At 42.4% G+C, this 24045-nt stretch overlaps 1 protein-coding gene across 3 annotated transcripts in view; it reads right to left on the reverse strand.

Moving 5' to 3' along the window:
* LHFPL1 (LHFPL tetraspan subfamily member 1) overlaps window positions 1-23342 on the reverse strand; it is a 255441-nt gene extending 232099 nt beyond the window's left edge. For 2 of the 3 annotated variants that reach the window (XM_072743350.1, XM_025983890.2), the window contains exons 1-3: window positions 23207-23342; window positions 14155-14550; window positions 3743-3841 (exon numbers count right to left, since the gene is read on the reverse strand). In XM_072743350.1, coding sequence (XP_072599451.1) covers window positions 3743-3841; window positions 14155-14536 — 481 coding nt within the window. In that variant the 5' untranslated portion in view covers window positions 14537-14550; window positions 23207-23342. Of the gene's footprint in view, window positions 1-3742; window positions 3842-14154; window positions 14794-23206 lie in introns of all 3 variants that reach the window. The other variant, XM_025983891.2, reaches the window with a different exon arrangement.
* Window positions 23343-24045: the final 703 nt, after the last annotated feature.

The following is a 24045-nucleotide window of genomic DNA, read 5'->3' on the forward strand; positions in this document are numbered from 1 at the left end:
ATCTGCCCTAAGACCCAGCAATTGCACTGCTGGGGATTTACCCTAAAGATACAGATACAGTGAAACGCCGGGACACCTGCACCCCGATGTTTCTTAGCAGCAATGTCCACAATAGCCAAACTGCGGAAGGAGCCTCGGTGTCCATCGAAAGATGAATGGATAAAGAAGATGTGGTTTATGTATACAATGGAATATTATTCAGCTATTAGAAACAACAAATCCCCACCATTTACTTTGACGTGGATGGAACTGGAGGGTATTATGCTGAGTGAAATAAGTCAATCAGAGAAGGGAAAACATTATATGGTCTCATTCATTTGGGGAATATAAAAAATAGTGACAGGGAATAAAGGGGAAAGGAGAAAAAGTGAGTGGGAAATATCAGAAAGGGAGACAGAAGATGAGAGACTCGTAACTCTTGGAAATGAATAATGGGTGGTGGAAAGGGAGGTGGGCAGGGGTTGGGGGTGGCTGGATGATGGGCACTGAGGGGGGCACTTGATGGGATGAGCACTGGGTGTTATGCTATATGTTGGCAAATTTAAACCCATTTAAAAAGAAGCTTGAGGAATACAAGGTCATTATAGAAAAATCATTTGTATTTCTATGTAGTAACAATGAAAAATTCAAATATAAAATTAAGAAACCAATTTCATTCATAATATTATTAAAAATTATACAGGGACCTGGGTGGCTGAGTCAGTTAAGCATCTGACTCTTGGGTTTGGCTCAGGTCATGATCTCATGGGTTGTGAGATTGAGCCTTACATTGGGCTCCATGCTTAGTGGGGAGTCTGCTTAAAGTTTTTCTCCCTCTACCCCTCCCCTACTTTCTGTCTTTCAAGTAAATATATAAATATTTTTTTAAAGATTTTATTTATTTATTCATGAGAGACACAGAGAGAGAGGCAGAGACATAGGCAGAGGGAGAAGCAGGCTCCTTGCAGGGAGCTGGATGTGGGACTCAATCCCAGGACTCTGGGATCACACCTTGAGCTGATGGCAGATACTCAACCATTGAGCCACCCAGATGTCCCAGTAAATATATAAATTTTAAAAATTATGATACTTAGGAATATATTTCATTAAAGTAGTGTGAGACATATACTGAAAATTATAAAATATCATTGAAAGAAATTAAAGATGATCTAACTGAAAAAAAAAGATAGTCTAACTCAGTGGAATGCCATCTTGTGTTCTTGGATTAGAAAACTTAATATTGTGAAAGTAGCAATACTTTCCAAACATATACAGATTCAATGCAAACTCTATCAAAATCCCAGCTGGCTTTCATTCAGAAATTGACAAGTTGAACCTAAAATTTACATGGAAATGCAAGATATCCAGAATAGCCAAAACAGTCTTCATGACCTTGGGTTTGGCAATATATTTTTAGATATGACACCACAAGAAACAAAAGGAAAATAGACAAAATTGGATTTCATCAAAATGAAATAACTTTGTACTTCAAAGCATATCATCAGAAAGTAAAATATGACCCACAGAATGGGAAGAAATACTTGCAAATCACCTATCTGAAAAGGGTTTAGTGTCCAGAATACATAAAGAGCCCTAAAACTCAACAGTAACAATAAAGGGCAAATAACCCAGCTAAAAATAGATAAAGAATTTAAATAGATATTTCTCTAAGGAAGATATAGGAAGGATATGTTCAAAAAGTAAATGAGAAGAAGCTCAACATCATCGGTTATCAGAGAAATGCAAATTTAAATCACATTGAGGGGCATCTGGGTGGCTCAGTGGTTGAGCATCTGCCTTTGGCTCAGGTCATGATCTTGGGGTCCTGGGATCAAATCTCACATCGGGGTCCCTGCAGAGAGCTGCTTCTCCCTCTGCCTATGTCTCTGTCTCTCTCTGTGTGTCTCTCATGAATAAATAAATACAATCTTTTAAAAAATAAAATCACTTTGAATACCACTTCATACCCACTGGGATGGGTACAATTTTTAAAAATGAAAAATAAGTATTGGCGGGGATGTTGGGGAATGGGAACCCTTACACATTGCTGGTGGAAATCTAAAATGATGCAGCCATTTTGGAAAACAGCCTGAAACTTCCTCAAAGGCTTAAACATAGATTCACACTTGACCTAGTAGTCCTGCTCCTAGAAATATACCCAAGAGAAATGAAAATATATGTCCATACAAAAATGTGTACACAAATGTTCATAGAAGTATTATTCATAATAGCCTGAAGGTGGAAAAACCCAAGTATCCATCAACTGATGAATAGATCAATAAAATGTGTTATAGCCATACAATGGAATATTATTCAGCCGTGAAAAGCAGAAGTACTGACCCATGCTGCAAATAGATGAACTTTAAAAACAATATGCTAAGTAACAGAAGTAGACATAGAAACCACATATTATGTGGTTCCATTTACATGAAATTTCTAGAATAGGCAAATCTATATTGACAGTGGTTGCTGGGGTCCAGATGCAGGGGGGAATGGAGAGTGACTGCTTATGGGTAAGGGGTTTCTTTTGGGGGCTATAGAAATATTCTGGAATTGCACAATGAGGATGATTGCACAACTTTGTGAATGTATTGAAAACTACTAATTGTGCACTTTAAAGGGCAGATTTTATGGTATGTGAATTTTATATCAATAAAGCTGTTATTATAAAAAAGGAGAATCGTGTCTAACAACCAAGTAGAAGAAATGTGCTAAATCATCCGTTTTCTCCATCCCAGCTGATTGGACCAGTGGCATGCTACCTTTTTCTTCAGAACCTGCCCCAAACATTTACTCCTTTCACCTATGGCAGAAAGTGCTAGTCAGCTTTGGCCTGAGCCAGTAACACTGGACAGTCTCAGGTCCATGTTTGTCACATCTTCTATAATAGCCCTTCCCTCATGTTATATTTTTATAGTGAACAACTCCTTTCTCCAAAATCGAGCCAAGTGAGACTCAAAAACCTCTCTGAGGTAACAGAGAGAAAGGGAAGTATAGGAGCATAAGCTGTAGGTAATAGGTGGCCTCACTATTCCAAAATCCTCTCCTACAATGGAGAATACTCAAGGAAACCTAGACATTTCCCCTTCTACTCCTTTCCATCTTGGTAGGTTGGGAAAATATTTTGAAGTCTTTCTGTTGGAGACTGATCTATTCCTAATTCACATTAGTGAACTTAAGCCATTCTCAGAGAGGATTGGCAACCACAGAAGATTCCAGAGCTACTTCTGTCACCCATTCTAATATTTAACAGTTCTTGCCATTACCATAACAGTAATACGTAACAATGCCAGTAACAATTTCCCATATTTAGTCTAGGTTCGGAATGCTTGGCGTAAACCAAATTACCTCTTGTTATATCCTTGGTAAAGAGTGAGAAGAGATACTGTTGCCTTATAGTTGGAAAAGAGTGCCTTCGAAAGAAATAGTAATAGCAACTAGGAGTTTTTCAGAGAATGCCAGATCATCAATCTCTAAGCATTTGAAATCCCCCTGTAGGTAGGGTTTCCCAAAACTGGTCACAGGACTCTGTGTAAAAGTGCATAAAAGATGTGGAGAGACATAATTTAAAAAGAGGAGTTTAAGTCCTTTGTGAGTTAGCAAGGCCAAATGAATCTGGCCAAGCCACCACTTCCCACAAGCTAACAAAATGACAGACTCAGACAAGCACCACCACCAAGCAGAGTCCCCTCCAAGAGGTATGGCACTTTGAAAACCAGATTCCCATTGAACCATCACTGCCATCCTGCCCAGGTCACCTTACCTAATCGAAATTGATTGGAGATGTTCCCACATGTTTGCATTATCTCTGGGCTATTCCATCCTAATGGGTATAATGCACAGCCTGAGCTTATCAGCAGCCCTGGAAAGAAAAGCATAGACACAGGTAGAAAAAATGTACAACAGGTCTTCTGTCACCCAAAATTTCTCTCTGGATTAATGCGGCTCAACTTCTGCCTCTTCTGTTCAGGGTTTAAGTTTCCCCTATAACCCTAAATGTCTATGACACTACAAACTCCCCAGGATTTTTTTTTTTTTTGCCATGCCATAGGTGGTAAGTTGCAGGTGATAGGAGAGGGAAAAATTCATAAAGAAAAGGCAATATTAGGAATTGAGACAGGCCAGTGTACTTTTTACAACCCAAAGGTTTTTGACAATGACTTATAAAGCTAGGTTGGCCTCCCCATTCAGATTCCTCTTCTATCTTGGTCTGGTTTTCAAAGAAGAGCAAGGTAGAGACTGCTACTCTTTCCTAAAATTCAGCCTTTTCTAAGATTAGTCAGATAGGTCTCTACTAGTTGAAGGTCGGTTATGAATTCTATCACTTGGACTCGGCTGCCAGACTGAGATCTTTAGGAGGCATACATGTTGGGTAGGCTTCTCCTGGTGAGGAGGGCCCTGCAATCCCTCTTCCAGAAAGACTTTCTTATTCTGAGAAATGATTCCAGCTTTATGCTAAGCATTTCTCTATTATTTGGCTTCCAATACCTTCCACCATGCCCCCCTTGTCTTCACATCTATTTTGTTTAGGTTATTTGGTCACTCCAGAGAAGCTGGTACCAATCTGGGGCTGCTTGCTGACACTGCCTTCTAAGGGCAATGGCCTCATTCTAAGCTCTTGCTTACTGCCTAGGTTTACCTTTTATAACCTATGACACCAGCCCCTCTTTGCCCCGTGCCTTTGGTGACAGTGGGTTAGATTAAGCATTGATATCTGACACAAAAGCAACCAAATTCATTGGTTTTCCAGTGATGGGTGACATCATAACCTGGCATGAAGAGATGAGCTGGGCCAGACTCTTCCTTCTGGAAAAAATTTTAATCAGGAAACAGAGATGCTGAGCTAGTTAGCAGATAGAACAGAAGTTAGGAGGAAAAAACACCAAGATGTAGAATCAAGTCTGTGTCAAGCTGAATCCAGGTTCAATACAAAGTTATGAATAGACATCAATTCTGAGGAAGCTGAGCGAACTGATTGCTGGAGGAAGAGGATCCAGTGGCATGAAGCAGACACATCATGGCAAAACAACAAAACAAGATAAAACAAAAAACTCCATACTCCCCCTGAAAGAGCTAGAGAAAATCCAGTCCTTCCCAATGTCTTTCCAGTTCCATTTTCCTTGTGTTAGAATAAACTCCCTTTCAGTGAGAGAGCTCAAGTGAGTCTCTGCTACTTGCAACAAAGAGAGCCTAATAACAAGGACACTATACTCAGGTACCACACCAAAGGTTATGGGAAGTCATGTGCCACGAATATAAATGCAGAAACTAGCACATAACACAGAACCTCCACAGAGCAGGTGTTTGATCCATGATGAATGAATGGCATATTTATAGGTTCTAGAGCTCTAGGTTCAGCCAGACAGTGAAAGGCCAGGCTACTCTAGAGACTGTTGGACACCCCACCTTCACCTCTCTTTCCCTACCAAGGAAAATTCCATATACACTCTGAGAAGCTAATAAGCCCCATTTGCCTTAACATGAATCTTTCTAAGAAGATCACAAAGTACTCTAAGCTTGTCCACAACAAGGCAATTGGCTTTTCTCAATATTCAATGAGTCCAGAGAAAAAGATGAGGGCCTTAAGAAATAGCAAGAAAGGTTTAAATAGGAAAACAGCAGTAACTTTCTGACAGTGAGAGCGGGTTTAGAAACTAAAAGAATGACCAATTAAGGCTAAAAATACCCTTTAGTGGAATGCTTAAAATTAGAAGGCATTCTTAACTGTCTCAGAGTCTTAAAGGAAATGAAACCGGTCACTCAAAGACTTATCTAGGCTCTGAAATTTATCCAGTGGCAATGGAACAACACTCCCATTTGTTTAGGGCTTCCTTTGTTTTGTTTGTTTGTACCACAGATAAACTGAAGCCCTACAAGATGAGAAGGTGAGCCAGAATATGGAGCCCAGAGTATGCACAATGGATTAAGGACAAAATTGGAAATGAAATCTAAGCCTTTTCCTGCTTCTAGTATATATCCTTTGAGGGAAGTTACTAAAAAGTGAGCTTTTCCCCACAAATCAGGAAGAAAAGAACATAAGTTCATAAAAGAGCAGCAGTTCTGCTTTCTACCCTCCATGTTCAGATCCCTGAGAATAGGCATGAACTCTGATTTTGCAAGCAGGTATTAATTTGTACTGACCAAGTGTCTGTCTCAACATGGCAGGGGAACATTCTACTTTTCTCAGTCCCCTCTTGTTCCTCAGACCTACTACTAGTAGGTCTAGTAGGACTAGTAGGTCTATTCCACAGGGCAATTTATCCTGTTATATTTGTTTCCAACAGTTCTCATCAGTTTGGGATTTTGAAGATGAGCTTCAAATAGAAATGCAGAAATCATTTGCCAGTGCCAGGCCTTGCCACCTTCTGGAAGAGTGGGGCTTATTAAAAGTGTAGATTCTTGGGCCTCAGTCACAGACCATGTTGAGGAGCAGGAATTACCTCCTCCGGGAAGCCTTCCTCACGATCCTGCCCCCAGACTAAGTTACATATTCCTTCTCTCTGTTCCCATAGCACCCTGTGTTTACTCCTGTGATTAAAATATCCTGTGATATATATGCTTCACAACTGATTGTGGTCTGAGGGAACTCGCTAAAGTATGTGTACCTTCAGGACCTGGTACATACTAAGCGCCCAATAAATGCATCTGCTTCAGAGTATGCTCTGGATACCTGACAGCTTCCTTTGCCCATGCTACCCAAGGGGGAAGTCTTCTGAGGGGATCTTCATAGCAGGGATGAGAGAACATCCTAGACACCTGCTACAGCTATAGAATCTTAGAGAGGGAAAGGCCTCTGGAAATTACCTACTCCTATCCGTCCCCATACGGATGTGGATATTGAGACTCAGAAAGAGAAACTAACTTATCTATGGCCACATAGCCAGTGACTGGCAACACTGTTTCTCACTAATCAGAGGGCTCATCAACCCTTAGAAGCTCTGCCGTTCTAGAGACAGGTGTCCAGAAATGATCACCTTTTGACAAAAATATCTCTAGCAAGCACTAGGAATCTTAAGGGCATTAGATCCATAGAGACAGCACAACCCAGTGGCTTAAAAAAACAATACTGTATTATATATTTGAAAGTTATTAAAAAGGTAAATTTTAAATGTTCTCACCACTCACACAAAATGTAAAGAGGTGAGGTGGTGGATGTGTTATCTAACCTTATTGTGGTAATCATTTCACAACATGGGGGCACCTGGGTGGCTTAGTGGTTGAGTGTCTGCCTTTGGCTCAGGTTGTGATCCCCAGGTCAGGGTCCTCGGATCAAGTTCCTCATCCGGCTCCCCTTAGGGAGCCTGCGTCTCCCTCTGCCTATGTCTCTGCCTCTGTCTTTGTATCTCTCATGAATAAATAAACAAAATCTTTTAAAACATCGTTTCACAATATGTATGTGTATCCAATCATCACGTTGTACATCTTAAACTTACATAGTGTTATATGTCAATTGTATTTTAATAAGATGGAAAAAAAAGAATGAGCTCTGCAATCAGTCAAGATCTAAGTTCAAATTCCAACTCTGCCATCTACAGTATGTGTGACTTTAAGCAAGTCACTTAATCTCTCTGTGCTTTGGTTATCTTGCCTTTAAGATGAGAATAATAGTACTCCATCCTATTGGGCTGTTTCAAGAAACAATACTTATAAAGTGCCTAATTTATAGAAAGTGCTCAACAACAACGTATTATTATTAAACAGAAGCCTCTCCCTATGACTCCTCTCTCACTTTCCACTTATATTCTCCATGCTAATTTCTTCCTCACCTCTTTGTCCTCATAAAAAAAAAAAAAAAAAAAACAACAGCTGAAAAGTCAAATGCTCAACGGGGCTTGATTAGAAAGTTGGAGTTGTTATCTTGTAATTTTTTGCAGGCACCAAGCCAGAGACTAGAGATCTTGGCCAGGCATGTGTTCTGCCCCAGTGCATGTGGCCCCATGCTCTACCCAACTGGCCCTCCTACTCCTCCCATCCCCTATTCTCCCTCCTGCCTTTTAGACAGATGAGTGCAGTAGGTTGTACACATGCTTCCTGGAGATGTTTGTAACTGACAGCTGATTCCATCATGTTTGCTCATAGCTAGAGAGAGTTGTGTCCTGGGACACATAGTTTAAAAATGAGGTCACAGGGCAATTTATCCTGTTATATTTGTTTCCAACAGTTCTCATCAGTTTGGGATTTTGAAGATGAGCTTCAAATAGAAATGCAGAAATCATTTGCCAGTGCCAGGCCTTGCCACCTTCTGGAAGAGTGGGGCTTATTAAAAATGTAGATTCTTGGGCCTCAGTCACAGATATTTGATTCAGTAACTGTAACCTAGGAATAGTCATTTCAAAAGCATCCTAGTGATGCTAATGTATCTGGTCCTGGTACCAACACTTAAGAAAGACACCACTAAAAATATGAAGAACAGCAGCTCTGATGGCAGGGAAAACTAGTTTAAATCCCAGCCCTGACACATATGAGCTGTAGCCCTGGCTCCCACTTCTCTATGTGCTATTGCTAACTCCTGGTTTTATTACCCCTCCAACCACATATGTCCCTTGGTTCAGCTGGGTACTTTCTTATTCTCACCTGCCTCTAGAAAGGGGGAGAAAAAACTCTTTAGAGCTTTTTTGGAGCTGCCATCTTGTTTCCCTTCCTCAACTGTTCTTTCCACAAGAATTCCATCTCAAAATGTACCAAATGTCCTCCGCAAACAGGTTACTATGGTTTGAATTTACTTCTCTGACCAAGCAGAGGCCTGTAGTTCAACACTTTACTCAGTTGCAGCCCTTGTGACAGGCAACCTTGATGCCCATACATACTCTCAGACTTACCTTCTGGGACAGAACTTAGAACCCTCCTTGTAGCTACTTTCCAGCTACACCCAACCTTCCACTGATGCCAGAATTACTACTTCCTCATATCCTAACAGTTGCATAACCTCCTCCTAACTCCACATTTTCCATGAGGCATATGCCAAATCTTTGTCTCTGGGAAGAGAAAGCCCCCTCCCTGGGTATTACCAACCACCTTCTCTCCCCACCCCCAGCCATTCACAAGTACAAATACTGAGTGTGCAACCATTTTGTTACACTCCCCATTTCATCCCCAAATATCTGTTCAAATATGGATATTAGGTAGTTTGAATTTACTACCTGAGCAGAAATCTAGTGTTAGTTTAATACTAGACTTAGTATTAAGCCTAGTAATTGTCGTTAATTTGTTAATTAATAATTAATGTTATTAATTTGCTATATTATTGATTTGTTACTTTGTTATTAATTTGCTCAATTTATTGCTCTTCAACTCAAACTCAGTAGAAAATTTATAAGTCCTCCCTCCAGCTATAATCTCAGCTTTCCCTTCCCAGGGAGCTCCCCACTCAACTCTCCCATTCATTTGACCCCATATTCTCTCTCAGAGTTATACAACAATTTACTTCTGTGAGAGAGATTTAAAGTAAATCAGGGGAGGCTTCACACAGAGACTGCATTTGACACAGACTTTGAGAAACAGGCAGATGTTTACAGACAGAGATGGAGGAAGAGGGAATTCTAGAAAAAAGCAACAGTATTAGTGAAACTGAGCAGAGGTTCTCAAATTTTAGCATGTACTGGAATCATAATGGAGAATAATAAAAAACAAATCAAAGACAGTAGTTACCTTTGCTGTAGGAACAAGGGACTATGATCAGGATATGAAGGAGACTATAACTGTACCGGTAATATTCTATTTCTTAAGCTGAGTGGTGCATACATCTGAACTATTTTATACTGTATTGTAAAAAATAAATCAGTTGAGAGGCTGTGTAAAATAGAGTGGAAGGCCTCAGTTCTGACTCAGTAGGCTTAGAATGGCACTAACAAGCACCCCAGGTAATTCTTTTACAAGCGGTTCATGGACCACTCTGAAAAACATTGTGATAGCATTTCATCTTCAAGGTGAAAAGGAAAAATCAGTAGTAGCAGTGCATAAAGCCCAGGGCTGAGAGTCAGGAACCCTGACCCATATTCTCTGCTCTGCTCCAATTTGCTACCTAAGTATTTGCTAGTTGGTTAACTTCTTTAAATACTATTTTCCCAAACAGAAAGCCACTTTTATCCTTGTTCAGCATGGAAGGATAAATTAAATTATGCCAGTGAAACTTTGAAGGATTTTCCAGGAAATGCATGGTTTCCAGAGAAGATAATGGTTTTTAGAAAAACAGCCCCCTTTTCTTGATTCAAGTTCTCAGTGATCTGTCTCCAATGGCAATTTTCAAACACTGGTGCCTGTCTGAGTATGTTGAATTATAGCTCCTTAATAATAAAGAATGTCCAGGGTGGTGGTTGTCACTTGAGTTGGGGAAAGGGAACACAGCATACACATCAGAGTCATTGGGGAGATTTTTCAAAACACCAGACTTCCACCTGTTGCTATGTATATCAGAATGGGAAAGAGGATGGGAGAGATGGGGAGTTCACATTTTTAAAGCACTCCAGGTGATCCTGATGCATTCCTTGCTCCAGAAAGATTCTTGGCCTCCCTCTAGTAACCCGATCCAATATCTTACACTTTTTCCTGCCAAGTTCCTTATATTTACTTCTCAACTCTTTCTTCTTTGTTTAGCTCTCACTGAAGTAGAGAACAATTCACAAGCATCTTTCATATGTATACACAGGGGAATGTGAATAATGACCTTGTTCTCAGGGACTGGGGGCCAGCTGGTTGGAAATCTCTGGATCCCCAGGGTTGAAATAATCTCCTGGCCAGATGTTTCCTTCACCGGTTGGAGCAAGGCATGAAGGTCCCAGTGGAAGGCTCTCTGGACCCTAGGCTTGTCCAGCTGGATCAGCTGCAGGTGGAGCAAATGGGACCCAAGGGCCCCATCAGGTCACCTTGCTAAGTCTGACTCAGGCCAGCAGCTCTTTATTTCTTCCTGTCTCTCCCACTTCCCACCGTTCATCTTTGTGGGCAGCTGCCAAACTGGGGAACAAGAGTCAGGCGGGGGAGGGGGTAGTTCTTAATGTATACTCGATCTCTTCAGTGGTTTGGGGTCTGGCAGAGATAAACCAGACCTAAAACAAATTGGCTCCACCCCCTGATGTATTTCGGTTAATGCACTAGCTGCCGAGAAGCCGCCAGGCCCAGAGCAACAAAATCAATTCCCCTCAGCTGAATAATAAGCTTAAACTTAACCCCTACAGCTCTTTCTCTTGTGTCTTTCATCCATTGTGCTAAACATGCTGTTCAGGTTTGGCTTCCTGACACTGGCAAAGCATATCTCTAAGAGGTCAGATCCAAGGTTTCTGAAGACCCTTGGGTAATGGTCATTTGCCAACAGGCTCTTAGAAAATATGATACATCCAAGTAGTCTTCGCATCTGATGTAACTGTGACAGGCACAAGTTTCTAAAAAGGAGGTAGGAATGATCCTTATTTGGCTGGAGTTATGGATGGGAAGCTGTGGAAATTTAGCAACCTGTCCAATATCATTCACGTGTCCAGGGATAAATCTTGCCTTGGGTCTTGAAGACTCCTTCCATGACCACTGTCAAGTGGCAATTTATTCTTGAACTTTACCTCATCTAAGAATAAATACTGTGACCATGGTTTTATGAGCAAGGGTCAATGGAGAATCATTCTATTATGGGGAATCATATGAGATGAAAATGGTACTGATGTTTCGACTTCCTCCATATGACACCTGCCACTCAGCCAATGTTCTTCCCCATTCATTCTATGAGTGTCTAAAGCTCCATGACCTACCCATATATCTCCTCAAGAATTTCTTTTGAGTTTTTCAACCTGGGAAGTGGGCTTAACTAAAATGTGTCATATGGATAACCACAAGGGTTTTGTAAAAGTCTCAGTCAAGCCTAAGTAAGCTGGGAACAGGAGCCACTCTTAATGGTTGGAGTCTGATGGAAGCTATTGCTATTGGCCTTCTGATTCCCACCAATTAGCCCCTCCTAACTCCCTGCTGGCAACTCTTAGAAATCCAGGTGAAGCTAAGTTGTCACTCTCAAATCAGAAGATAAAAGGACTCAGGATTCTAACCCTCCTGAATGGAAGCCTGGAAAAAAAAAGAAAGGTGTGACTGAACCCAGCTCTCACATGTCCAACTTATCCCAACATATGCTAGGTGTTGCCTTAGCTGTGCATTCATCCTATTACAGTTACTGAACACCTCCTCTGTGCCAGGCACTTAACTGGGCCCTGAGACTATAAATATGAGTTGCAAAGGCCACCCCTTTCTTCTGTCAACTAAGTGTCATTTCCTAAAATGATGTGTCCATAAAAGTGCTGAGCTATCTATAGCATGCCCAAGAATGCAGGTGAAAAGTGAGCCCATTAAAGGTTCATTTGTGATATTCATTTGTAATAGAGCCCCAAAGGGAGACAAAGTCATTGGCTTAGATCAGCCTTAGTTAACTGGTTCTGTATTACGGTTTTCAAGAGGGAATATAGAAACTAATCTAATGATGTTCCAATTTGGCCAGGAAAACATTAATAGCTAAAGAGTGGAAAAATGCAGATATAAGGGAGATTAGAATGTTCATTCATATTTAAAACTTGTACAGTAAGTCTGAGAAAAGAGGAAACCAGAAAATATCACCTTAACGGTCTAACCAAAAGAATCTGGTGCTTTTTTATAAGTGGGTCAGCAAACTATGATATCTTAGTTCTGGGTTTCTCAGCCTTGGCACCATTGGTATTTTGTGCTGGATACTTATTTGTTATTAGAAGTGGGAAGCTGTCTTGTTCTTGTTCCTTTACCTTTATCCACTGAATGCCAATTGCACACTTCCCAAGTTGTGATAACCAAAAATGTCTCAAAGAGATTACCAAATGTCTGGGGTGGGGCAGGAATCAGCCCCTGCTGAGAACCACTGTCTTTGTTGACCACTATCACCTCACTCTATGGCCACCCGAATACAGTCATTAGAGAGAAGAAAGAAAATTGGGATCTGCACTATCTTGCCAATGAACAAATTCAAGGATGGAAGGGAGATGAAAACAAAAGAGGTCATTATCATTTGCCCATGGCCACAGGGCAACTTAGGGCAAGACCCAGAAGTGGCTCCAGGTTTCCTGGCTCCTGCACTGTGCCGTTAATGGAGATGACAATGATAATGAATTGAGTAATGATTCTAAAACTTCATGGGCAACAACCACACATCAGCAACAGGTTCTACCAGCACTTCTTCCCAGTGCCTCATCCAGGTATAAAATAAAATTCACATATTCACATGCAGATTTGCCTGTCTGTCTAAACTTTTTCTTCTCATGAAGTTCAAATTAAGCTGCCGTTGTTGCCTTCCTGCAGTCTGCCATTTTTGCATTTGGCCCTTTCCTAGCCCAACTATGCACCACCAACATCTCAGGTCTTCACATGGAATTTAGATGGAGACTGAATGAGGGAAAAATAAAGAGGGTGTGTCAGGGCCCTAAGAAATTGGGATAGGACACCTGGGTAGCTCAGCAGTTGAGCATCTGCCTTCGGCTCAGGTCTTGATCCCGGGGTCCTGGGATCGAGTTCTGCCTCAGGCTCCCTGCAAGAAGCCTGCTTCTCCCTCTGCCTATGTCTCTGCCTTTCTCTGTGTGTCTCTCGTGAATAAATTTTAAAAAATTAAAATCTTAAAAAAAAAAAGAAATTGGGATAGACTCTCAATGGCTACCATACAGGTCTGGCCTTAGGTATAGGTCAAGTAAGCAGTCACCTACAGTTTGTTTGGTACCTAGTATTTCACTAGTAAAGCTGTATTTCTTTGGTAAGGACTATACATCAAACTTGTTAGTAATTAGCACTTGTGTATATATGTTTATCAGATCACTGTCCTCTGAGATAACTGCTAGTGATTGAGGCACTTAGTGATCAAGTGTATTTAGAGTATACCTTGCTGCCTCTGGAAAGCAGACCTGGATAATATCCTTAAATGGGCACTGTTAAGGCAGCAGGTGATGAAAACAGAGGGCTAAAACAACAGAAAGCAACCCTGCTGCTAGCCAATATTTTTGCAAATAAAGCGTTGATGTAGATGGCACTTTGGGGCATCCTAGGCTGGGTGTTTCAAAGGAGTGCCCATTCATAGCCTTTGGGTTGGGTAAAGGGGAGGGGCTGAGAGTAGATTTCTCCATAAGGCACTTCCCACCCCCACCCTCACCACCAAGCTCCAGGACCTACCCAATCCCAGCAACACAGTCTTACCTCCCACGAACTGTGCTGCTCCCATGCAACGTCCCATCATTCTGGAGATGAGCTCCTCCATGCAACAGCCCAGGACGGCAGCCAGTGCCACGAGGAGCAGCAGAGCACAGCCGGCACCTGTCACCACCGTGCACATCTGCCAGGCCAGGCTTGGGATGGCACTGAAGCTGGCATAGCGCCCACACTCTTCCACCATGATCAGACTGTGCCCCTCTCCCCGCACAGGGTAGTTGCACCTCCGGAATGTGCTGAATGACACTGGCTTCCCCAGCTGGGATCCAAAGAGCCAATAAGGCAGGAAGTAACTGGTAGAACTGGCCACAGCAGTAAGAAGGGACAGGAAGGCCCAGAGGGTTCCCACCAGGGTCAGGCTGCTCCTCATGGTCTCAGGTTTCTCTGCAGGGATGGGGAGATGAGTTGGGTTATGGCACCAAATTCAGAAAGTTAGCATGTAGGCTCCATTGGCCTATTTTTCATCTGGCTGGCCAGTCCTAGGGCTCATTTATGTACCACTTGGCTCTTCCCTTTGGATAAGATTATTCTCTCGAGGCCCAGTTAGGTCCTTCTGGGATTCTGTTTTCCAGCATTTTTCCCATCTTCCCTTCCTCCCAGCTGATTCAAAGTTCTAGGGTCTCTAGGCTACAACAAATAGAAGAACCATAGAACTGAATTAGTGACTGTTCTGCCAACTCAAATGCAGTCTAATCAGACAGCTTTCAACTATTGACATCTAGCATGAAACAAGTGGCAAGGGGGAAGCTGGAAGGAAACCAAAGCCTCCCAGAGAATCCTCAGCTGTTAGTGGAATGGTCTTGCTGGTCCGGGCTCAGATGCCCGGAAGGAGTTGATATCTCAAGAGGGTCAGGAATCAAGTTGTATTCAGAGAGTGAAGGAAGAAGGAAGACAACTCACAGGGCTGCCCCTCCTACAAGGGAGAAGAGGGAAGGAGAGCTCACGATGGAGTTATAGGATGTGCCCATCTGACCTATGTAGGATGTCCAGTAGTGTATCAGTATGAGCTGTTCACAGGGATGAAATGTGTAAAATTAAACAAGGGGTGCCTGTCTCATACCTCATGCTTATCATGGAGTAAGCATTGTTCAGTCACTTTTTCCCAAAAACAATATGGGGAGGCAAGTTTCCAACCAGTGAGGGTTGTTTAACTCTAGATGAGCAACTAAGAAAACCTGCCTCTTCCTTTGCTCAGCATAGTCCGAAAAGCTTCTCCTCTCTCTGAAATGGATCGCGTACCCCTGCCTGGCAGCAGGAACATACATATATAGCTGTAAGGACCTCTCAGGGTGCTTTCTGGAACAAGTAATCTCAGATTCAAGACACTCAGAGTCTTTTCAGATCTAATCTTCGCAGTCCAGCTCACAAATGGCTTTCACAGACCCCTCAGTCGAAAACCAACCATTTCCCTCCCAACTCCATTAATCTGCCATTGCTTTCTGGCCTCAATTAGGGCAGAGACCACATTGCAGCTTGATGACAGCACTGTGAATGTCTCCAGCAGGCAGATGGTGGGGTATATTTCAGAAACTTTGCCAGGATTCATCACCCTTGCTTAAAGCTACAGGTGATGGGAGAGGAGCTCAGCTGTGGGAGACCCAAGGTAAGGGGATTGAAGTCACTGGCCACCATACCACAAATTTGGGACCTTGTCAGGAGCAAGCAGCAGTTGTAGTCGGGGTCTTGGGGACCATGCCCAGCTATGAGCCCTTTCATGAACACCACTAAACAGTGTCTGGCACAGACTAGACATTCCAATTCATGTTTGTCTAATGAAACCCATTTCATAGAAGCAGCCAATTTCCAGGCTGGTATAGACCTTAATGAATCAGCTAATTCAACCTTCTTGTTTTGCATATAAGGGGGAAATCATTTCACTCAAGCCACAGAATAAGTTTGCAAACAGCAATACTGGAATAAGAAACCCGATCTGCAGATTCCTGGGCCAGCACTTTTCTACCACAGAGTACTAACAGCCCTCCCCCCATCACTCTGCAGATGGGAATCCAAAGAGGAAGTAATTTTCCCAAGAGTAAAGGGTTAGTGAGGTACACTGGCCAGAGCCCAGTTATTTGATTCTTAGCATAATGCTCTGTTGTCAGTCCACCACAATTCCCCTCCTGAAACATATGTATTGTGTGCTATGTGTTTTGTGTAGGAAGGGAGAAGAGATCATAAATTGCAGGTGCTTACTTTGGAATGTTAGGGCTTGGGAAGAAAGTGCCCTGAGCTGGTCCCCTGGGAATGAGGCTTTGTGCCTGAGGGGGGGGGGGGGTGCGGAGCGAGAAGATGTGATGAGGGATTGAAAGCCAATGGGAGGAGAAGTGGAACTAGTTTTAAGTAACTGCTGTTAGAAAACAGGTACATTGGCCACAATGAGGTAATGCCTCTGCTTGTTATATTAGAGTCTGTAAGATTATGAAAAATGCAAGCAGCACTTTTCTGTTATGGTCTCACTTCCTGGTGAAGAAGCCCAGGCAGGAGGATGAGAGGAAACCAGCTGACAAACACTTAGGGCTGCATCATCGTATTCCTTTCCAAAGCCAGTATTTCATGAACTCTGCCCAACAACCTTCTCTGTTGGGTAAGAAAGGTGTCACTCCCAATTTACAAATGAGCACAGTGAGGATCAGAAATCTAAGTGACTTGTCCAGGGTTGCACAGTAATTTCATGGCACAGCCATGACTTCCCATTTCCCATTCACCCACCACCTTCCCCCATGTTCTCCTTTATCACCCCAATGGTATTACAATTAAAAGCCTCCATGGTTTCCCAGCCAGGATTTCAAAAAATGTTTAATAATGGGGAAAGAACTAGAGGGGCATACTGGAAAGGTCGGAGGAAAGCCACTTTCTCTAAGCAGTGTGTAAACCAGCGAAACAAGAGCATAAGCTGTTTCAAGCTCAGCAAATGTTCTCAGAACCAACCCCATATGTTGCCCATAGTTATCATCACCTTGAGATCAAAAGTCCTGGTATGACAACTAGTAGGAGGGCAGAGAATTTAAGGTAGAGAAGGAAACTGTGTCACGGAATGGTACCAAACTATACAAAAATAAGAGGTGGGGTTCTGACATAGTACCATTATCTGAGAGTACCTAGGTAGCTCAGTTGCTTAAGAGTCAGACTCAATTTTTGGCTCAGGTTATGATCTTGAGGTTGTGAGATGGGAGCCCCACATCCAGCTCTGTGCTCAATGCACAGTCTGCTGGAGATTCTCTCTGTCCCTCTCCCTCTGTCCCTCCCTTGCTCATGGTGTGTGTGTGTGTGTGTGTGTGTGTGTGTGTGTGTGTTCTCTCTCTCTCTCTCTCTCTCTCTCTCTCTCAAATAATCTCAAATACAACTTTATTTTGAAAGAGAGAGCACAAGCACGAGGGATGGTGAGGGGTGGAGGAAGAGAGAGAGAGAGAGAGAGAGAGAGAGAGACTCTCAAGCAGGCTCCATGCTGAGTGTGGAGCCACATGCAGGGCTTGATCTGATGATCCCGAGATCATGACCTGAGCTGAAACCAAGAAGCAGATGTTTAACTGACTGAGCCACCCAGGTGCCCCAATACACAAAATATTTTATTTATTTTTTTAAATCCATAAAAAAATATTATCATCATCTGTGCACATCAGGCTGTTTAATAAAACAATACTACCAACCACTGCCACCATAATTTTACTTGTAAAATGGAATTTTGAAGCCAAGATGTTAGGCAGAACCATAAAATCCAGTTTAAGTTACATATGTTTAGCTTTAGCGAAACTCATTGGCTTTAAGAATATAAATACTTTTTTGGGATCCCTGGGTGGCGCAGTGGTTTGGCGCCTGCCTTTGGCCCAGGGCGCGATCCTGGAGACCCGGGATCGAATCCCACGTCGGGCTCCCGGTGCATGGAGCCTGCTTCTCCCTCTGCCTATGTCTCTGCCTCTCTCTCTCTCTCTCTCTCTCTCTCTCTCTCTGTGTGTGTGTGTGTGACTATCATAAATAAATAAAAATAAAAATAAATTAAAAAAAGAATATAAATACTTTTAATTTGGGATGCCTGGGTGGCTCAGTGGTTTAAAGCCTGCCTTTGGCCCAGGGCATGATCCTGGAGTCCCAGGATCTAGTCCCACATCTGGCTCCCTGGATGGAGCCTACTGCTCCCTCTGCCTATGTCTCTGCCTCCCTCTCTCTCTCTTATGAATAAATAAATAAAACCTTTTAAATAAACTTTTAACTTTAGGAAAGACTCATTGTCCTTATTTCACTGAGGACTAGGATGACCAATCATGCTAGTTCTCCTGGGACTGAGGGGTTTCCTGGAATGTGGGACTTACAGTGTGGGTTTCCTGGAATGTGGGACTTACAGTGATAAAACTAGGAAAATTAGTCACCCTATTTAGGACTAGAGGTGTGGTGCACCAGCACTATCTGTGGAAGGCAAGCTGAGAATCTCTAATGTTCCCTCTCCAAGACTCAAACAATATTAAGTTAAAAGTAACCATGGCATTAAACAATGGAGAGACGAAGCCTATGTGTTTTGAATGTAAACTTCATTGGAGTCATAGATGTGACCTCATGAAGTCAAGAAAGAGAGCTCAGAAATCCAATTCTCAATGTTTTCAGAGCATACAATAAGCCTCAACGCTGCTTCTCCTGTAACTGGACAGGGAGGCATTGGGCCATGTGGAGTCTGCAGGCACACTACTACATGTTTTCCCAGACTTGGAAGTGCATTCAAACAAATGCCTTTAGTTCCTGTATGGCCTACAGTGGATGTCCCTTCATGACAGTCCTCCAAGTTCATTCCCAGGAACTAGCCAAGTCTCTTTGCACTCACATAAATAAAAATCATACACAGTGCTATACTTCATTCTATCTTTATTCTTCCTGTATATGTCATACATGCAATGGCTCTGTTTCCCTGTCCTGGAATTCTAGCCATATAGCCACACTAGATTTCAGAAACCAAGAACTCACCCTGGTGCTTCTGCTAATTGGTCCAGTAATCAGGCATTGACAGGATTACTGACCCTCTCTCTTTAGGTGTCACATGGTCCCTCATCCCTTAGTTCCTCCATCTCCTAAAAGGGTCACATACCTGTTTCTGAGACTAGTTGTATAAGATGCAGTGAGTGTGGCCCAAAAGTTGTAACAACCAGAGTGGAAGTGCAAAGTGTGTCCTGCATTTACTGTCCTTACTGGAGGCTAGTGCTCACTAACCTTTAGAGATATGGTCGTCAGTGTAATGCAGACTCATGAGTAGGAATAACTTCAATCTTTTGGAGCAGGAAATCCACCTAAGCTGTACAGGTAAAATGGCTACTACATTGCTTTTATTTATTTATTTATTTATTTATTTATTTATTTATTTATTTATTTATTTTAAGAACTCTAGAGAAGAGGACTCTCCGATTTTTCTCAGTAGCTTAACAACTCTCATTGTCAATAAATCATTAATTACATATCATTTGGAATCTTTTCTGCTCTAACTGAAGGCCAATTCCTTTGGTCACATCCTCAGAGGAGAATAGCTTGGCTGGTCTTCCAGATGAGAGCCCTTAATCAACTCAGAATGCTGGGATCTTACCTTTAGCTCTTTCCCTCCCAAAATGAGCACTCTACTCTCTCTGTGGTGTCTCATTGCCATGTTTTTAATCATTTGTTATCACCTTTTCACTCTGTGTAGGTACTCACACATAGGCACTTAATATCAGTGAAACTGGAAAAACTGCTCTTATTTTTTTCTGAGTGGAGGAAAAGGAATCAAATCCTTCTTTTATCTCATTTTCTCCCCAGCCCCCATACACAAAAATTCAAATACTTTTGTTTCCACTCGAGCTTTGTCATACAACTTCTGAGTTAAGGAAAGCACTACTTTACCGAAGATAACAGGGTCCAGGCAAAGCAACTAGTGAGTTAATGACCAGAATACTAGGTGGTTAGAAATGTCATGTCTGACTTCTAGCTGCTAAGGAAATTGTGGCTGCAAGACTACTGGTTTCAGACTGGTCTGTGAGGACCAGCTTTGTTGGCACTGGTGTTGGCAAAGGAATATGAACAGGCCTTTCTCCTCATGCCCCCCAGATGGTGCACATTGCCTACCTGCCAACCCTGTTACAATTGCATCATACTCAGTGTTGAGACTTTTGTAGGAAATGAGCAAGATACACAGGCATATGTTTCCAGTGGTAAAAAGAGCCACATTCCAGAGAAATGTCTTTACCCAATCTGATCCCTTGTATCAATTTGGGTATATAAGCAGCCTGAACCTGAACATTCTAGATCTTTCTGCTTCAGACACAGGCTCAAAAAGAATCTACTACCCCTTCCTAAGTATTTCTTTCCTCATTTAATGCCACCTGAGTCCTTCAGGGGTTATTCCTCCTCTATTTATCTCTGCAATGGTTGTTACTCCAAGCTCTCCTATGCCTGAAATCATCTCATGATGTAGCTACTCCAAGGGCTTTGTTTCCTATTTGTATCTTGGTGACTCAAAGAAGATCTCACTGTTTTAAAATTCATTGATGTTTAATCAGGATACAAAAAATTGCACACATTTAGTGCACACATCTTAATGAGTTTTGATGTATGCTTATATTTGTACCACCATCACCACAATCAAGGTACTAAAACATTCATAACCTTCAAAAAGTTCCTTGTATTGGTTTGGTGTATGTATGTGTGCATGTGTTAAGATACAATGTGAGATCTATCCTGTTAATTTTAAAGTGCACAACACTGTACTGTTAACTTTAGGCATAAAGTTATACGGAAGGTTTCTAGAATTTACTCATCTAGCATGACTAAAACTTTATATTCATTGAGCAACAAGTCCCCACTTCCCCCTCCCCACCAATCTACTCTCTGCTTAATATTTCACTTTTCACCTAAGCCTTGTCTTTCAAATTCCTCAGCTGTCATACTCGCTGATCCTCTTTCTGTGCTTTTCCTCTTCTTCCCTCCTCTTTTATTCTTGAATAGAAAGATTAGCAAAACTAGCTGTGTTGGCTTTATTTATTTATTTGCATCTGAGATGTTGACAGTCAGGTAAGGCAGTTGAAGGCAGGAAGTTAGGGAGTAAGTGGAGTCAGAAGATCAACTGAGTCACTGACAACCTGGAAGGCCATTTCTAAATAATCAAGTTGGCCATGCAGACAGAGAGAGCCCTTACAAAGAAGCTCTATGTCAGGTCCTGGGCTACTCTCTTTCTCCATAATTTGTGGTTGGAAAGGTGGAAATTGGAATGATTTCCCTAAATTTCATATGAACTTCTCCCTTCCCTGCAAAAAAAAAAAAAAAAAAAAAAAAAATGGTGCTCACTGAGCTCCCCATTTGTCTTCTGCCTTGGAAACTGAGGTGCCAATTAGAGCTCTTCATCCCATTTCTTATTCTGGCTGGATAGATGCCACCACTTTCAGTTAGCAGTTGGTCAGTTAGGAGTCCCCTCCACTAGTTAGAAATCACTCCTACCAGCTTGCTATGGCAAGACACGGTTAAGCTCTATCAACAGTGAGCTAACTGGTACTGCATCTCCCCACACCTCATGGTCCAGCCCTACTACTGTTGCCCAGTAGACCCTCTACCTGTAACCTCAACTGGGAATAGCATGCCACCACAGCTGACCACCTCCATTTAGTGAACCTGGCCAGTATACGAAGAAGGTAAGCCGGATGCATCTCCAACCACTTCGGCAGACATGAGAGGCAGTGTGGTGTATTAAAAGCATTTCTCAAAATGGTGGACCCAACCCTTCTACATTAGAATGACCCTCAGTGGGATCCCTGGGTGGCGCAGCGGTTTGGCGCCTGCCTTTGGCCCAGGGCGCGATCCTGGAGACCCGGGATCGAGTCCCACATCGGGCTCCCAGTGCATGGAGCCTGCTTCTCCCTCTGCCTGTGTCTCTGCCTCTCTCTATCTCTCTGTGACTATCATAAATAAATAAAAAAAATAAAAAAAAAAAGAATCACCCTCAGTGCTTTAAAATGCAGATGAAGACAGTCACTGAATTACAATTTATGATATTTGCATTTTTAAAAGATTCTCTATTGATTCTGATGAGAACTAATGATTGAGAAAAACCATTTTAGTGAAAAGGGTCCAGATTTTGGAATCAGATCTGAGATAGGGTCCAGAGGTCTTCCCCTTATATGAACTTAAGAGGATCACTGAAAATCTCTCAGTTTCAGTTTTTATCTATAAAATGGAGATGATTAAGCATAATTAAAGTGATATAAAATCTGGTGTACACCTAACACCAGTATAAGTGCCCATTATTCTTCCCTCTACTGGAAAAGATACCATTCCTCCATAAGTAATAGAGAAGACTTGAAGTCTCCCAAGAAGTAGAACACCCCTCCCCTCTCCTCTCCCTTTCCTCCAGCCACTCTTCCAGTGACTTCTTAGCCCTCGGCTTCTTTCTGTGTTTAGTTTCCCACCACAAAATGGAACCACTCAGCCCAGTGTTCTTTTTGAGAATGGATTTACAGTCAAACTATTTCAGTTTTTTCTCTAAATCATCATGCTTGGCACATAGTAGGAACTCATAAATATTTACAGAGTGAATACAATCTTTTGTTTCTAGCCTGACTGACTTTAACATCTGCATTTCACTTTAACCCCATCACCCCTTTTTGGTCCCCAAATCCCAATTTAGGCAGGCCTAAGAGATCAGCCCAGCACACCAGCAAACCAGATCCACTCTTCCTTCTATAGACAGGTCAGAGCAAAGTCCTTCCCTCCACTCCCAGAGATATGCACTTCCTCTCCTCAAGTTACTAACTCTCTTGAGGAAACCAGCTGGCAGTTAACCCTTAGGTCCTCAAACCACGTCAATATGAAATAGAAATCCAGCCCAGATTCCTCTTACCCTCTGTGCAAACAACAGGGTCTGAAGGAGTAAAAAATGCACCAGACCCTCTTTGGGAAGAAAACAGCTTCTCTGAGCTGTGAGATGAAAGTACAGGAAGCCTGAGAAAGGAAAGGGAGAAGAAGGGCTGAGCACAGAGAGAGCAAAAGCATTCTCTAAGCCAGCTGTTTCCATTGCATTTGGCCCAAGTTGCAAATTTACCTTCTGACTACGGAAGCTGATTGACTTGTCTCCTCTCTTCAGACTCAGATCTGAGAAACAACTTCTTCTCACAGCTTGTCAGAAGGGGATGGGAATCCCAGCTGCTCTTTGCAGTGATGCCTGAAAACCTTGCTTTACCTTTGGGAGAGAGGGGCGGAGTCCAATCTAATGGGAATTAACTCCAAACACGCTGGAGGCTTCAAATCCAGCCTCAGACTTGCAGGCACTTGAAGTAGCTTAGCTGGCACAGAGTCCCCCACTTCCATCCTCACAGCTGCCAAGTCGGTGTGTGTGTGTGTGTGTGTGTGTGTGTGTGTACATGTGTGCACGCACTCGGGTGCTGCAAATACATATCTGTCTCATATTACTCAGCCATAGGTCTGCCGAGGAATAGAGGTTCTCCCTAACTTTCCTCAAAAGCCCTAAATAATCTCTACCATATATATTAGGTGGCAGACCTACGTTGCTGGAAACGACGGAACACACATGTCCGAACAAAGTAAGACAGAATAACCTCTCCCGCCGACCCCCTTACTGACTTCCATTGTCCAATACTCCAACAGCGGAATCTATGGCCCCAAGATGTAACAACTTTACATTTAGGAAACTTAAAATCACACGTTGAAAAAGCTAAATAATGCCTTTTTAACAAAGACAGCACTACCAAAAGCCAGTGTCTAACTGATCCCAAAGCACCAATGACTGCTTTTGTGCTTGGGAAGATAACCAGAGTTTGATAGAGTTCTGCCTAGTGCTTTGCTCCAACCTGATGTCATCTCTCCCACCTGTGAATGTCCCTGGCACTCCATATTTATTTTGGGAAACTTATCACCTCCTAC

This window comes from Vulpes vulpes, chromosome X (assembly GCF_048418805.1).
Source record: "Vulpes vulpes isolate BD-2025 chromosome X, VulVul3, whole genome shotgun sequence".
Lineage (NCBI taxonomy): Eukaryota > Metazoa > Chordata > Mammalia > Carnivora > Canidae > Vulpes > Vulpes vulpes.